The following is a 17,430-nucleotide window of genomic DNA, read 5'->3' as shown; positions in this document are numbered from 1 at the left end:
TGAATGTGGCCTTTTTTGTCTGTTTTCCTGGCACCACCTCGCTGAAGCAGTGGGTAGTGATGCTTTTTCCTTTGGGTTGGGGTAACAATGGGAATGGATAAAGGCGAACAGGTATGAATATTTACGTGTATATATGTATTTGTCTGTGTATGTATGTACAGGTTGATATGTATATGTATGTATATGTGAGTATATGGCCATTTATGTATAAATATAGATATGTGTATATGAGAGGATGGGCCATTCTTTGTCTGTTTCCTGACACTACCTCGCTGACTAGGGAAACAGCGATTATGTATAATAAAATATAATAATGAATGTTTTATTTATCATATTGATATTTATTATACATTATCACTGTTTCCCTCTTCAGTGAAGTAGCACTAGGAAACAGACGAAGAATGGCCCATCAACTCATATGCACATATGTATACATAAACGCCAACACACGCACAAATACACACACACACACACACACACACACACACACACAGACATATACATATATATTTTTTTTTTTTTTTTTTTTTTTTTTTTTTATACTTTGTCGCTGTCTCCCGCGTTTGCGAGGTAGCGCAAGGAAACAGACGAAAGAAATGGCCCAACCCCCCCCCCATACACATGTACATACACACGTCCACACACGCAAATATACATACCTACACAGCTTTCCATGGTTTACCCCAGACGCTTCACATGCCTTGCTTCAATCCACTGACAGCACGTCAACCCCTGTATACCACATGACTCCAATTCACTCTATTTCTTGCCCTCCTTTCACCCTCCTGCATGTTCAGGCCCCGATCACACAAAATCTTTTTCACTCCATCTTTCCACCTCCAATTTGGTCTCCCTCTTCTCCTCGTTCCCTCCACCTCCGACACATATATCCTCTTGGTCAATCTCTCCTCACTCATTCTCTCCATGTGCCCAAACCATTTCAAAACACCCTCTTCTGCTCTCTCAACCACGCTCTTTTTATTTCCACACATCTCTCTTACCCTTACGTTACTTACTCGCTCAAACCACCTCACACCACACATTGTCCTCAAACATCTCATTTCCAGCACATCCATCCTCCTGCGCACATCTCTATCCATAGCCCACGCCTCGCAACCATACAGCATTGTTGGAACCACTATTCCCTCAAACATACCCATTTTTGCTTTCCGAGATAATGTTCTCGACTTCCACACATTTTTCAAGGCTCCCAAAATTTTCGCCCCCTCCCCCACCCTATGATCCACTTCCGCTTCCATGGTTCCATCCGCTGACAGATCCACTCCCAGATATCTAAAACACATATATATACATGTACATATTCATACTCTTTTGCCTTCATCCATTTCTGGTGCCACGCTGCCCCACAGGAAACAGAATCGCCACGTCCAGCTTCAGTGAGGTAGCTCCAGGAAAACAGACAAAAAGGCCACATTCATTCACAATCAGTCTCTAGCTGTCATGTGTAATGGACCTAAACCACATCTCCTTATCCACATCCAGGCCCCATGGACCTTTCTATGGTTTATCCCAGGTGTTTCACATGCCCTGGTTCAGTCCACAGCCTGTCGCTCCGGTATACCACATTGTTCCAATTCACTCTATTCCTTGCACACCTCTCACCCTCCTGTATGTCTCGGCACCAGTCGCTCTAAATCTTTTTTACTTCTCCAATTTGGTCTCCCACTTCTTCTTCCCTCCACCTCTTACACTTACCCTTCTTGTCAATCTTTCCTCACTCATTCTCTCCATATATCCAAACCTTTTCAACACACCCTCTTCTGCTCTCTCAACCACACTCTTTTTATTTCCACACATATCTCTTGTACCCCTTCATTACTTACTCGATCAAACCACCTCACACCACATATTGTCCTCAAGCATTTCATTTCCAACACATCCACCCTCCTCTGCACAACCCTGTCTGCAGCCCATGCCTTGTAACATACAGTATTGTTGGAACTACTATTCCTTCAAACACATCCACTTTTGCTCTCCGAGATAATGTTCTTTCCTTCCACACGTTCTTCATCACTCCCAGAGTCTTCGCCCCCTCCCCCACCCTGTGACTCATTTCCACTTCCATGCTTTCATCCAGTGCCAAGTCCATTCCCAGATATCTAAAACACTTCATTTCCCCCAATTTTTCTTCATTCAAACTTACATCCTAATTAATTTGTCCCTCCACCCTATTGAACCTAATAACCTTTCTCTTTTTCATTTACTCTCAACTTCCTCCTTTCACACACCTTTCCAAACTCAGTCACCAACTTCTGCAGTTTCTTACTCAAATCAGCCACCAGAGCTGTATCATTGGCAAAGAACAACTGTCTCTCTCTTCCCAAGCCCTGTCATCCCCAACAGTCTGCATACTCACCCCTCTCTCCAAAGCATTTGCTTCCCTAACCAACCCATTCATAATCAAATTAATCAACCATGGGGAGATCACACACCCTTGCCACAGACTGACACTCACTTGGAACCAATGACACTCCTCTCTTCTTACTCGTACACATGCCTTTCTTCCTTGGTAAAAACTTTTCACTGCTTCTAGCAATTTGCCTCCCAGACCAAATACTCTTAAGTCCTTCCACAGAGCATCTCTATCAACCCTGTCATATGCCTTCTCCAGATCCATAATTGCTACATACAAATCCCTCTGTTTTTCAAAGTATTTTTCGCATACATTCTTCAAAGCAAACACCTGATCCACACATCCTCTACCACTTCTGCAACCACACTGCTCTTCCCCAATCTGATGCTCTGTACATTCCTTCATCCTCTCTCAATACCCTCCCATACAATTTCCCAAGAATACTCAACAAACTTATGTCTCTGTAGTTTGAACACTCACCTTTATCCCCTTTGCCTTTGTGCATTGGCCCTATGCATGCATTTTGCTAAACCTCAGTTACTTCACCGTGGTCCATACATACATTGAATATCCTTACCAACCAATCAACAATACAGTCATCCCCTTTTTTAATGAATTCCACCGCAATACCATCCACACCCGCTGTCTTGCTGGATTTCATCTTCTGCAAAGCTCTCACTGCCTCTTCTCTCTTAACCAAACCATTCTCCCTGACCCTCTCACTTTGCACACCATCTGACCAAAACACCCTATGTCTGCCACTCTGTCATCAAACACATTCAACAAACCTTCAGAAGACTCACATCATCACCACTTGTTATTACTTCCCCACTTGCCCCCTATATTGATGTTCCCATTTGTTTTCTTGTCTTATGCACATTATATACCTCATTCCAAAACTTTTTTTTTATTCTCCCTAAAGTTTAATGATACTCTCTCATCCCAACTCTTATTTGCCCTCTTTTTCAACCCTTGCACTTTTCTCTTGACCTCCCACTGCTTTCTTTTAAACATCTCCCTGTCATTTGCACTCCTTCCTTGCAAGTATTGTCCAGACGCCTCTCTCTTCTCTTTCACTAACAACTTTACTTCTTCATCCCAACACAATACCTTTTCTAATCTGCCCACCTCCTACTTTCCTCATGCCACATGCATTTTTTGCGCTAGCCAACCACACCTTCCCTAAATACGTGTTATATGGTTGTGAAGCATAGGCGATAGATATGGTTGTACAGAGGAGGAAGAAGAATATGTGGAAAGAGGGAATGCTATTTCAGAGAGCAAAAATGGGTATGTTTGAAGGAATAGAGTTTCAACATTATATGGTTGTGCAGCATGGGCCATAGATAGCATGGTGTGGATGAGGGTGGAAGTGTTTACATGAGTTTATATGAAAAAGACAGACAACAGGAGGCCTGATTGTCCCATGACTGGGTTGTCTGGTGGAAAAACACAAAACAGGATTATAACAACACGAAAATGTAATTCCGCTCAGCAGTTTTTTAGCTGTCATAGACTCCCGCTGCTATACATTATCCTTCTAGTGTCCCTGTTACAGCAGTGATTTATACTCTTTATTTCTTGGGTTTTTCACATAGTATACCTGAATTTATAAAGTATTTGCCCAAACGGCTTTTGAAGGTATTTATTGTCTTAGCATTCACTCTGTCTGACTGTGACATATTCCACTGCTCAGAGCACCTATTGGAAAGAAGCTGTTTCCCACATCCATACAACATCTTTTATCTTTGGGTTTTACTCTATTTGTCCTAGTAACTGTATTTTCTTGTATTTGAAAAAATGTTCATGTTTTACTTTATTGAACATGTTTTAAATTTTGAACACTTGGATTAAGTTGCCATAAAGTCTACGTTTTTTAAGGAAGAAGAGATTTAATTGTTTTAGCCTCTCTTTGTGTGCTAGATTTCTAAGGGATAGGATGAATTTTGTCGTGCATCTTTGTACTTTTTCTAATTTTTCCTCATCATTTTTATAGTTTGGGGACCAAACCTAGACTGCATATTCAAGGTGTGGTCTAACTAGAGAATTATAAAGTGTGAGAATTGTTTCTGTTGTCTTGTAATTTATGTTTCTGGCTGTGAACCTTAAAATCTGGTTTCCTGTTTTACTTGCTGCTTGACACTGTTTGATGTATTTCAGATAGTTGCTAGTGACAACTCCAAGGTCCTTTTCTTCATTTACTTTTGTTAGAGAGTTTGCAAATAGTTTGTAGCCATAACATATAGTCTTGTCTCCAAAGTGCATAACTTTACACTTGTCTACATTAAACTTCATTTGCCATCTGTCTGACCACTCCGCTAGTAAGTTAAGGTCTCTTTGAATCATTGCGCAGTCCCAACTTTAGTATTTTCAGCATTTTTCAAGATCTTTGATATGAGATTAAGTTCTAGGTCATGAATGTATATTATTCAAAGAATTGGGCCTAGGACTAACCCCTGTGTCACTCAACTCGTTATATCTAGCCAGTTTGAGGCTTCACTGTTTGATACTATATGCTGCTTTCTTCTGGTAAGCCAGTCTCTGCTCCATGTACAGAGTTCTTCATTGTTTGCATGTGCTTTGAGTTTATTTAAAAGTCTCTTGTGAGGTACTTTATTGAAAGCCTTTTGGAAATCTAAATGTACTACATCATACGGCAATTTTTCATCATAATTCTGATAAATAACATTGAAAAATTACAGGAAATTTGTCAAGCAGGTTCCTTTAATGCAAAAACTGGGTTGGTTGTTTGATATGATGATATGTTCTTCAAGAAACATGACAATTTTAACATATTATTTTTTTCCATCATTTTACCTAACACTGATGTAAGACTAATTGGGCAGTAGTTCAAGGTGCACTTTGTCTCCGTTTTTATACATAGGAGTAACATTTGCTAGTTTTCAGGTATTAACACCTGACCATCTGATAGATTTGTTGAATATTTTTATTATGGGATATATCAGCTGTCGCCTAACCTATAAAAAATTCTTGGAGCTGTTATCTGGGCCATTGGATTTATTAGGATTTAATTGTTACAGGTATTTAGATACTTCAGAGCTCTTTATTTCTCTAACTTTCAACTCTCCTTCATCAGATCTTTGAAACATTGTTATTGGTTGCAGTATTTGAAATGTTTCTTCAGTTGTGAATACGGAGTTAATAGAATAATTTAGTATGGCAGCCATTTCCTTGTTGTCAGTAGTTAGTGTCATGTTCATTTTATAATGATCCAGTTCCTTCTTTTTCTGTCCTCCTTTATCTTATATATTTGAGGAATTCTTTAGGACTGTTCTTAACTTTCAAGGGAGTTAATTTTTTTCTCGTGTTTACTCTGCTTTATGACCTTACACTCTCTTTGGATTTTGATTAATTTCTGATGATTTTCATTGGTTCCCATTGATTTGAACGTCATATGTTTTTTTCTTTTGGCAAATTAGTCCTTCTATTCTCCTATTCATCCATGATTGTTTTGGAATCTTGTAGGTTCTCTTTATGATTAGTGGAATATATTTATTTTCAATCTTGAGTAGTGTGTTTTTAGAATTGTTCCACATTTCCTCTACTGTGCAAACGTCAGTTGAAGGCTTTTGAAGTGCAAACAGGCACACATGGCTTATGACAAAAAGATCCCTAACCAAGACTGAATATGTGTGGATAAACAAACATGAGAACCTCTGTTGATTTAGTTCAAGGACCAAAAATGAAACACTACTGACTAGATACTTCATTAGTTTTAAAGTGAGTAGTTTTGGACTACCTGCATGTAGATAAACAAGTGGACACAACAGCTTGAGCACTGGAAATCAACTTGAGCATTGAACATCACACTTTCCTGTTTTGAAAGTGCAGCCTGTATTTTGCATGGTTGTAAGTTTTGTATGGAGAAAATCTGGAGGAAGTGAAGTGTTTTAGATATCTGGGAATGGATTTGGCAGTGGATGGAACCATGGAAGCGGAAGTGAGTCACAGGGTGCGGGAGGGGTTGAAAGTTCTGGGAGCGTTGAAAAATGTGTGGAAAGTGAGAACATTATCTTGGAAAGCAAAAATGGGTATGTTTGAAGAAATAGTGGTTCCAACAATGCTATATGGTTGCGAGGCGGAAGATGGTAGATGTGTTGGAAATGAGATGTTTAAGGACAGTATGTGGTGTAGGTGGTTTGATCGAGTAAGTAATGTAAGGGTAAGAGAGATGTGTGGTAATGAAAAGAGTGTGGTTGAGAGAGCAGAAGAGAGTGTATTGAAATGGTTTGGTCACATGGAGAGAATGAGTGAGGAAAGATTGACAAAGAGGATATATGTGTCAGAAGTGGAGGGAATGAGAAGTGGGAGACCAAATTGGAAGTGGAAGGATGGAGTGAAAAAGATTTTGAGCAATCGGGGCCTGAACATGCAGGAGGGTGAAAGGCGTGTAAGGAATAGAGTGAATTGGAATGATGTGGTATACCGGGGTCGACGTATTATCAATGGATTGAACCAGGGCATGTGAAGCATCTGGGGTAAACCATGGAAAGTTTTGTGGGGCCTGGATGTGGAAAGGGAGCTATGGTTTCAGTGCATTATACATGACAGCTAGAGACTGAGTGTGAACGAATGTGGCTTTTATTGTCTTTTCCTAGTGCTACCTTGCTTGCGTGCTGGGGGAGGGGGGCTGTCATTTCATGCATGGTGGGGTGAGGATGGGAATGAATAAAGGCCGCAAGTATTAATTATGTTCATGTCTATATTTGTATATGTCTGTGTATGTTTTATTTATTTCTATTTTATACTTTGTCTCTGTCTCCCACGTTAGTGAGTTAGCGCAAGGAAACAGACGAAAGAATGACCCAACCCTCCCACATACACCTGTATATACATACACATCCACACACGCACATATGCATACCGATACATTTCATTCATATACATATTTCATTCATATACATATTCATATATATTTCATATATGTGAGAAACTGCAGAAGCTGGTGACTGAGTTTGGTAAAGTGTGTGAAAGAAGAAAGTTAAGAGTAAATGTGAATAAGAGCAAGGTTATTAGGTACAGTAGGGTTGAGGGTCAAGTCAATTGGGAGTTAAGTTTGAATGGAGAAAAACTGGAGGAAGTGAAGTGTTTTAGATATCTGGGAGTGGATCTGGCAGCGGATGGAACCATGGAAGCGGAAGTGAATCATAGGGTGGGGGAGGGGGTGAAAATCCTGGGAGCCTTGAAGAATGTGTGGAAGTCGAGAACATTATCTCGGAAAGCAAAAATGGGTATGTTTGAAGGAATTGTGGTTCCAACAATGTTGTATGGTTGCGAGGCGTGGGCTATGGATAGAGTTGTGTGCAGGAGGGTGGATGTGCTGGAAATGAGATGTTTGCGGACAATGTGTGGTGTGAGGTGGTTTGATCGAGTAAGTAATGTAAGGGAAAGAGAGATGTGTGGAAATAAAAGGAGCGTGGTTGAGAGAGCAGAAGAGGGTGTTTTGAAATGGTTTGGGCACATGGAGAGAATGAGTGAGGAAATATTGACCAAGAGGATATATGTGTTGGAGGTGGAGGGAACGAGGAGAAGTGGGAGACCAAATTGGAGGTGGAAAGATGGAGTGAAAAAGATTTTGAGTGATTGGGGCCTGAACATGCAGGAGGGTGAAAGGCGGGCAAGTAATAGAGTGAATTGGATCGATGTGGTATACCGGGGTTGACGTGCTGTCAGTGGATTGAATCAGGGCATGTGAAGCGTCAGGGGGAAACCATGGAAAGTTGTGTGGGGCTTGGACGTGGAATGGGAGCTGTGGTTTCGGGCATCATTGCATGACAGCTAGAGACTGAGTGTGAACGAATGGGGCCTTTGTTGTCTTTTCCTAGCGCTACCTCACACACATGAGGGGGGAGAGGGATGGTATTCCATGTGTGGTGAGATGGCGATGGGAATGAATAAAGGCAGACAGTGTGAATTGTGTGCATGGGTATATATGTATGTGTGTGTGTGTGTATATATATGTGTACATTGAGATGTATAGGTATGTATATTTGCGTGTGTGGACGTGTATGTATATAATGTGTATGGGGGTGGGTTGGGCCATTTCTTTCGTCTGTTTCCTTGCGCTCCTACCTCGCAAACGCGGGAGACAGCGACAAGGCAAAATAGATAAATAAAAATATATTTCATATACATACCTATTCATTTTGTCTGTTTCCTTGCGCTACCTCGCTAATGCAGGAGACAGCAACAAAGCAAAAAAAGAAAAGAAATGATAACATATATATACATACCCAGACATATACATATATACACATGTACATAATTCATGCACGCATTCCGCCAATCCTCAGGCACCTCACCATGAGTCATACATACATTAAATAACCTTACCAACCAGTCAACAATACAGTCACCCCCTTTTTTAATAAATTCCACTGCAATACCATCCAAACCTGCTGCCTTGCCGGCTTTCATCTTCCGCAAAGCTTTCACTACCTCTTCTCTGTTTACCAAATCATTTTCCCTAACCCTCTCACTTTGCACACCACCTCGACCAAAACACCCTATATCTGCCACTCTATCATCAAACACATTCAACAAACCTTCAAAATACTCACTCCATCTCCTTCTCACATCACCACTACTTGTTATCACCTCCCCACTTGCGCCCTTCACCGAAGTTCCCATTTGCTCCCTTGTCTTACGCACTTTATTTACCTTTATTTACTTGTACAAAGGCAAAGGGGATAAGAGTGAGTGCTCAAATTACAGAGGTATAAGTTTGTTGAGTATTCCTGGTAAATTATATGGGAGAGTATTGATTGAGAGGGTGAAGGCATGTACAGAGCATCAGATTGGGGAAGAGCAGTGTGGTTTCAGAAGTGGTAGAGGATGTGTGGATCAGGTGTTTGCTTTGAAGAATGTATGTGAGAAATACTTAGAAAAGCAAATGGATTTGTATGTAGCATTTATGGATCTGGAGAAGGCATACGATAGAGTTGATAGAGATGCTCTGTGGAAGGTATTAAGAATATATGGTGTGGGAGGAAAGTTGTTAGAAGCAGTGAAAAGTTTTTATCGAGGATGTAAGGCATGTGTACGTGTAGGAAGAGAGGAAAGTGATTGGTTCTCAGTGAATGTAGGTTTGCGGCAGGGGTGTGTGATGTCTCCATGGTTGTTTAATTTGTTTATGGATGGGGTTGTTAGGGAGGTGAATGCAAGAGTTTTGGAAAGAGGGGCAAGTATGAAGTCTGTTGGGGATGAGAGAGCTTGGGAAGTGAGTCAGTTGTTGTTCGCTGATGATACAGCGCTGGTGGCTGATTCATGTGAGAAACTGCAGAAGCTGGTGACTGAGTTTGGAAAAGTGTGTGGAAGAAGAAAGTTAAGAGTAAATGTGAATAAGAGCAAGGTTATTAGGTACAGTAGGGTTGAGGGTCAAGTCAATTGGGAGGTGAGTTTGAATGGAGAAAAACTGGAGGAAGTGAAGTGTTTTAGATATCTGGGAGTGGATCTGGCAGCGGATGGAACCATGGAAGCGGAAGTGGATCATAGGGTGGGGGAGGGGGCGAAAATCCTGGGGGCCTTGAAGAATGTGTGGAAGTCGAGAACATTATCTCGGAAAGCAAAAATGGGTATGTTTGAAGGAATAGTGGTTCCAACAATGTTGTATGGTTGCGAGGCGTGGGCTATGGATAGAGTTGTGCGCAGGAGGATGGATGTGCTGGAAATGAGATGTTTGAGGACAATGTGTGGTGTGAGGTGGTTTGATCGAGTGAGTAACGTAAGGGTAAGAGAGATGTGTGGAAATAAAAAGAGCGTGGTTGAGAGAGCAGAAGAGGGTGTTTTGAAGTGGTTTGGGCACATGGAGAGGATGAGTGAGGAAAGATTGACCAAGAGGATATATGTGTCGGAGGTGGAGGGAACAAGGAGAAGAGGGAGACCAAATTGGAGGTGGAAAGATGGAGTGAAAAAGCTTTTGTGTGATCGGGGCCTGAACATGCAGGAGGGTGAAAGGAGGGCAAGGAATAGAGTGAATTGGAGCGATGTGGTATACCGGGGTTGACGTGCTGTCAGTGGATTGAAGCAGGGCATGTGAAGCGTCTGGGGTAAACCATGGAAAGCTGTGTAGGTATGTATATTTGCGTGTGTGGACGTATGTATATACATGTGTATGGGGGGGGTTGGGCCATTTCTTTCGTCTGTTTCCTTGCGCTACCTCGCAAACGCGGGAGACAGCGACAAAGTATAAAAAAAAAAAAAAAACATAATTCATACTTGCCGCCTTTATTCATTCCCATCACCGCCCCGCCACACATGAAATAACACCCCCCTCCCCTACATGTGCGTGACGTAGTGCTAGGAAAAGACAACAAAGGCCACATTCGTTCACACTCAGTCTCTAGCAGTAATTTATAATGCACCGAAACCACAGCTTCCTTTCCACAGCCAGGCCCCACAAAACTTTCCATGGTTTACCCCAGATGCTTCACATGCCCTGGTTCAATCCATTGACAGCTCGTCGACCACGGTATACCACATCGTTCCAATTCACTCTATTCCTTGCATGACTTTCACCCTCCTGCATGTTCAGGCCTTGATTGCTCAAAATCTTTTTCACTCCATCCTTCCACCTCCAATTAGGTCTCCCACTTCTCCTCGTTCCCTCCACCTCTGACACATATATCCTCTTTGTCAATCTTTCCTCACTCATTCTCTCCATGTGATCAAATCATTTCAAAACACCCTCTTCTGCTCTCTCAACCACACTTTTTATTACCACACATCTCTCTTACCCTTTCATTACTTACTCGATCAAATCACCTCACACCACGTATCGTCCTCAAACATCTCATTTCCAGCATATCCACCCTCCTCTGCACAACCCTATCTATAGCCCATGCCTTGCAACTATATTACATTGTTGGAAACACTATTTTTCAAACATACCCATTTTTGCTCCGAGATAATGTTCTCGCCTTCCACACATTCTTCAATGCTTCCAGATCCTTCACCCTCTCTCCCACCCTGTGACTCACTTCCGCTTCCATAGTTCCATCCGCTGCGAAATCCACTCCCAGATATCTAAGACACTTCACTTCCTTCAGTTTTTCTCCATTCAAACTTACCTCCTAATTGACTTGTCCCACAACCCTACTGTACCTAATAACCTTACTGTTATTCACATGTACTCTCAGCTTTCTTCTTTCACATACTTTACCAAACTCAGTCACCAGCTTCTGCAGTATCTCACCTGAATCAGCCACCAGCTTCTGCAGTATCTCACCTGAATCAGCCACCAGCGCTGTATCATCAGCGAACAACAACTGACTCGCTTCCCAAACCTTCTCATCCATAACAGACTGCATACTTGACCCTCTTTCCAAAATCTTGCATTCACCTCCCTAACAACCCCATCCATAAACAAATTAAACAACCATGGAGACATTACACCCTGTCGCAAACCAACTTTCACTGGGAACCAATTACTTTCCTCTCTTCCTACTCGTACAAATGCCTTACATCCTCGATAAAAACTTTTCACTGCTTCTATCAACTTGCCTCCCACACCATATACTCTTAATACCTTCCACAGAGCATCTCTATCAACTCTATGATATACCATCTCCAGATCCATAAATGCTACATACAAATCTGTTTTTCTAAGTATTTCTCACATACATTCTTCAAAGCAAACACCTGATCGACACATCCTCTACCACTTTCGAAACCACACTGCTCTCCTCCGATCTGATGCTCTGTACATGCCTTCACCCTCTCAGTGAATACACTCCCATGTAATTTTCCAGGAATACTCAACAAACTTATACCTCTGTAATCTGAGCACTCACCTTTATCCCCCTTGCCCTTGTACAGTGGCACTATGCATGCATTCCACCAATCCTCAGGCATTTCACCATGAGCCATACATACATTGAATATCCTCACCAACCAGTCAACAACACAGTCACCCCATTTTTTCGTAAATTCCACTGCAATACCATCCAAACCTGCTGCCTTGCCAGCTTTCATCTTCCGCAAAGCTTTCACCACCTTTTTCTGTTTACCAAACCATTCTCCCTGACCCTCACTTCACACACCACCTCGACCAAAACACCCTATATCTGCCACTCTGTCATCTAACACATTCAACAAACCTTCAAAATACTCACTCCATCTCCTTCTCAAATCACCACCACTTGTTGTTACCTCCCCATTAGCCCCTTCACCATTGTTCCCATTTGTTCTTCTGTCTTATGCACTATATTTACCTCCTTCTAAAACATCTTTCTATTCTCCCTAAAATTTAATGATACTCTCTCACCCCAAATCTCATTTACCCCCTTTTTCACCTCTTGCACCTTTCTCTTGACCTGCCTCTTTCTTTTATACATCTCCCAATCATTTGCACTATTTCCCTGCAAAAATCATCCAAATGCCTCTCTCTTCTGTTTCACTAATAATCTTACTTCTTCATCCTACCATATATGTGTGCGTGTGTGGACGTGTATGTATATACATGTGTATGTGAGTTGGTTGGGCCATTCTTTTGCCTGTTTCCTTGCGCTACCTCGCTAACGCGGAAGACAGCGACAAAGTATGATAAGTAAATAAATCTTTTTTTAACTGGATTTGTAAAGTATAACAATTAGCCCACTTGTTGCAAGGAGATGCATATTGATTCTGAAATTTATCCTGACAGGTACAGAGCCTGGAGTTACAATCTATAATTCAGCTCCCTTCACGCTTAGTCATGCTCGTGCATCTTATATTCGCTTCCTCAGGAGTGCTGTAACGGAAAATGGGTAAGATTCACAAACTTAAGGAGTGTCTTTTGAAATAGATTCAGTTGGATATAAGTTGAAGGTTCATTAGCTTGGAACTAGAGCTTATGGTATATCTTCACTAATTACTGTTGACTTTGGGGAAGATTGTAAAAGATTTTGTATGCATGTCCTTACCAAGTTTAGTTAATTTTGGGTAAGATTGTAGATTATGCATGCATGTTTAAGTAAGTGCCATAGATTTTCTTATTTTTAAGAAACATTTGATTAGTTACTCATTTGAGCTGTATTAGCAGTGAGCATTTGTCATAAGCACTCAAAATTTGTGTAACAGTGGCCTTATGAAAAAATTAGCTGGTCGTTTTATTCACATTGGTTATTTGGCTTGTCTGATTGTCAGTTAAGATGATGTCTTCACATTGGTTATTTGGCTTGTCTCATTTTCAGTGAAGATTGATGTCTTTAATGTGAAATTTCAGTTGGCTTAGATCAGTGTGTGGTCCATTTCAGTTTCATTCACAGTGGTATTCATTTATTATAAAGTGCAGTTGTTTTGTAGATTGAGACTGAAATATCTAATATCTATAATCCTCATGACGAAGTAATGTTTTGATCTTTGTAGGACTTGAATGATTTTAGGTATAGAGGCTTACATAGTGATATAAATATGTTGTGACCTTAAAAGGTTTTCAGTGTTTTTTGTACATAATATACATAGATAGTGCTGTCATCACTGAAGAAAAATGAGAAAATAGAAACATGTTCTTGTCTAGCACTCCCTTCAGTGCTAAGCTAGTGTGTAATAAGATGGAGGGAAAAGAAGACCACCTTAGTTCTTGGATTGAGTATAAAAATCAGAGCAACATATATATGACTACACTGATATAACTTAAAAGGTCACAGCTTCCATAATATCCTTAAGAGTTTCAGAGGCTGTCAGTGCTGATATTGAGGCAGCACAATGGTACCTGGAGCATGGAAAGAAAGTTATTGAGACAGGAGATTACACCCATCAACTAGTCTTTAATGTAGATGAGATAGAATTATCCAGGATAAGAATACTAGTATTTTTATTTTACTTTGTCATTGTCTCCCGTGTAAGCGAGGTAGCGTAAGGTAACAGATGAAAGAATGGCCCAACCCACCCACATACACATGTATATACATACACGTCCGCACACGCAAATATACTTACCTATACATGTCAGTGTATACATATATATACACACACCGACATATACATATATACACATGTACATAATTCACACTGTCTGCCTTTATTCATTCCCATCGCCACCCCGCCACACATAAAATAACAACCCCCTCCCCCCGCATGTGCACGAGGTAGTGCTAGGAAAAAGACAACAAAGGCCACATTCGTTCGCACTCAGTCTCTAGCTGTCATGTATAATGCACTGAAACCACGGCTCCCTTTCCACATCCAGGTCCTACAGAACTTTCCATGGTTTACCCCAGACGCTTCACATGCCCTGGTTCAATCCATTGACAGCACATCGAACCCGGTATACCACATCGTTCCAATTCGCTCTATTCCTTGCACGCCTTTCACCCTCCTGCATGTTCAGGCCCCAATCACTCAAAATCTTTTTCACTCCATCTTTCCACCTCCAATTTGGTCTCCCACTTCTCCTCGTTCCCTCCACCTCTGACACATATATCCTCTTTGTCAATCTTTCCTCACTCATTCTCTCCATGTGACCAAATCATCTCAAAATGCCCTCTTCTGCCTCTCAACCACACTCTTTTTATTACCACACATCTCTCTTACCCTATTATTACTTACTCGATCAAACCACCTCACACCACATATTGTCTTCAAACATCTCATTTCCAACACATCCACGCTTCGCACAACGCTATCTATAGCCCATGCCTCGCAACCATATCATGTCGTTGGAACCACTATTTCTTCAAACATACCCATTTTTGCTTTCCGAGATAATGTTCTCGACTTCCACACATTCTTCAACGCTCCCAGAATGTTTGTCCCCTCCCCCACCCTATGATTCACTTCTGCTTCCATGGTTCCATCCGCTGCCAAATCCACTCTCAGATATCTAAAACACTTCACTTCCTCTAGTTTTTCTCCATTCAAACTTACCTCCCAATTGACTTGTCCCTCAACCCTACTTTACCTAATAACCTTGCTCTTATTCACATTTACTGTCAGCTTTCTTCTTTCACACATTTTACCAAACTCAGTCACGAGCTTCTGCAGTTTCTCACACTAATCAGCCACCAGTGCTGTATCATCAGCGAACAACAACTGACTCACTTCTCAAGCTCTCTCATCCACAACAGACTGCACACTTGCCCCTCTTTCCAAAAGAATACTAGTAAGAACACTTATTAGTAAAGAAGAAAAGTGTTCCAGGGTTCATGGAAGACAAAGATTGCTTGACAGTTCTATTGGGTGAAATGCTGAGAGTGATTTGAAATACAGCCCTTGCTAATGTTTTATTCAGAAAGTGTAAGGCTGTTAAAAGCTATGAAAAGTGAGCATCATTAGTGATCTGGCTGGAATTAGAAAACTTGGGTTTCCCAAATCATATTGCATGATTTAGCCTTTTACTGTTCAGCTGTATGGTGCTACTCTGCTAGTAAAAATCAAGCCAATAAAGCATTACTGATTCTTGATAGGGTTGCAGGCCATCCTGAGCAACTGATTGAGATAAATCCAAATGCTACAGTGGATTTCCTCCTTAAAAATACTACTACTTTTCTTCAACATATGGATCAGGGCATGATTGCCACTTTCAATTCAAAGCATCTAACTGAAAGAGGACATTCCGTCAACTCCTCAGTGGTACAGTTAGGGAGGGGAGATCTGTTATTAGGGATTATGGAAAAATTATATGAATGTTGGAATTATCACTTCTCTGTCATGAGAGGAGCTCAAACCCATGATGGTGAACGGTGTTTGGGATAAGCTATGGCATGAGTGTGTGCATTGTTTTCAGATTTTAGGCAGTTAGAAGCAGTTCCCCTGATCCAGCAGATAATTGTGACTCGAGCCAATGATATTGGCTATGAAAATGTTAAATGTGTTTGAGTTGCTGGATTTACATACTGACTTAACCAATGAGGAACTTATGCCTTTGGAGGCAGTAAAAGTACAAGAGAGAGGGCCTTCTGCATGCTTCGTGACAACCAAGGGGCAAGCAGAAGTATTTGAATGCTTAGGTAAGGCTGTAGTCCTCTATAACCCTTTCAGTGTGCAGTCTTTCTGAAAAGCTAATTGCCCTTTGTGGATAGAAAAATGTATTTTCCTTTACAATTTATCTTTATCATATACTATTGAAGAAAGTCTCCAAAAAGTAATATACTTTCCTTAACATTGGTTTAGAATTTTGTATTATATGGGGGACAGCCTGGATGACTGCATGGCTCCTCCTTAGTCATGTAAGTATGGAATGGCTGTTTTTGTGATTTTGTTCTAATTTCTTTTCATACTGGAACGCTGTTAACCATGATAACGAGGTAGCATTTGCTCACATCCATCTCAAGCTTTCATTTATAGTGCACCAAAACCACAGTACCCTATCCACAACCAGGCCCTATAGACCCTTCCATGGTTTCCCCTGGTCACTTTACATTCAATGGTTCAGTCCATTAACAGCATATGGATCCCAGTATACCACATTTAAACTTCATGCTATCCTGTGTACACCCCACATCTTCTTGCATGTTCAGGCCCTGTTTGCTCAAATTGTTTTCCACTCCTTCCTTCCATCTTTAGCTTGGTCTCCACCTTCTCCTTGTCCCCTCCACTTGACATATATATCATTTTTGTCAATTTTTCTCAACTGATTTTCTCCATATGTCCAAACCATTCAAGCACACACTTATCTGCTTACTTAACCATACTCTTCTTATTACCTTATTGCCACACCTCTCTCATACTTTTTCATTACTTACTTAATCAAACCACCTTACATCTTATATTTTTGTCAAGCATTTCATTTTCAATGTGTACCCCTCCTTCGCACATCTTCATCTATATCTCTCCTTCACACATCCCCATCTATATCCAATACTTTGCATTCAGACAACATTGTTGGGACTACTATATTTTCATACACATGCATTTTAGCCTTTCCAGATAATGACCTCTCTTTCCACACATTCTTTATTACTCCCAGAATCTTCGTCTTGTCACCCACCCTCTGACTTGTTTCCATATCCATGGTTACATTTGTTGCCATGTCCACTCCTAGGTATCTGAAACACTTCACTTCTACATTTCCTACATTCAAATTGTCCATAGCCATACTAAACCTTGCTTTTATT

The 17,430-nt window shown here is 41.0% G+C and overlaps 1 protein-coding gene across 2 annotated transcripts in view; it reads left to right on the top strand.

Moving 5' to 3' along the window:
• LOC139757122 (uncharacterized) overlaps positions 1-17,430 on the top strand; it is a 157,664-nt gene that overhangs the window by 50,689 nt on the left and 89,545 nt on the right. For both annotated transcript variants that reach the window (XM_071677220.1, XM_071677219.1), the window contains one exon: positions 13,038-13,140. Coding sequence is in view for 1 of the 2 variants with exons in the window: in XM_071677219.1 (XP_071533320.1) it covers positions 13,038-13,140 (103 nt within the window). In the remaining variant the exon portion in view is untranslated. The remainder of the gene's footprint in view (positions 1-13,037; positions 13,141-17,430) is intronic.

This window comes from Panulirus ornatus, chromosome 24 (genome assembly GCF_036320965.1).
Source record: "Panulirus ornatus isolate Po-2019 chromosome 24, ASM3632096v1, whole genome shotgun sequence".
In the NCBI taxonomy this organism is placed as follows: Eukaryota; Metazoa; Arthropoda; class Malacostraca; order Decapoda; family Palinuridae; genus Panulirus; species Panulirus ornatus.
The sequence above is the reverse complement of the archived record's forward strand: the minus strand, read 5'-3'. Positions and strand labels throughout refer to the sequence as shown.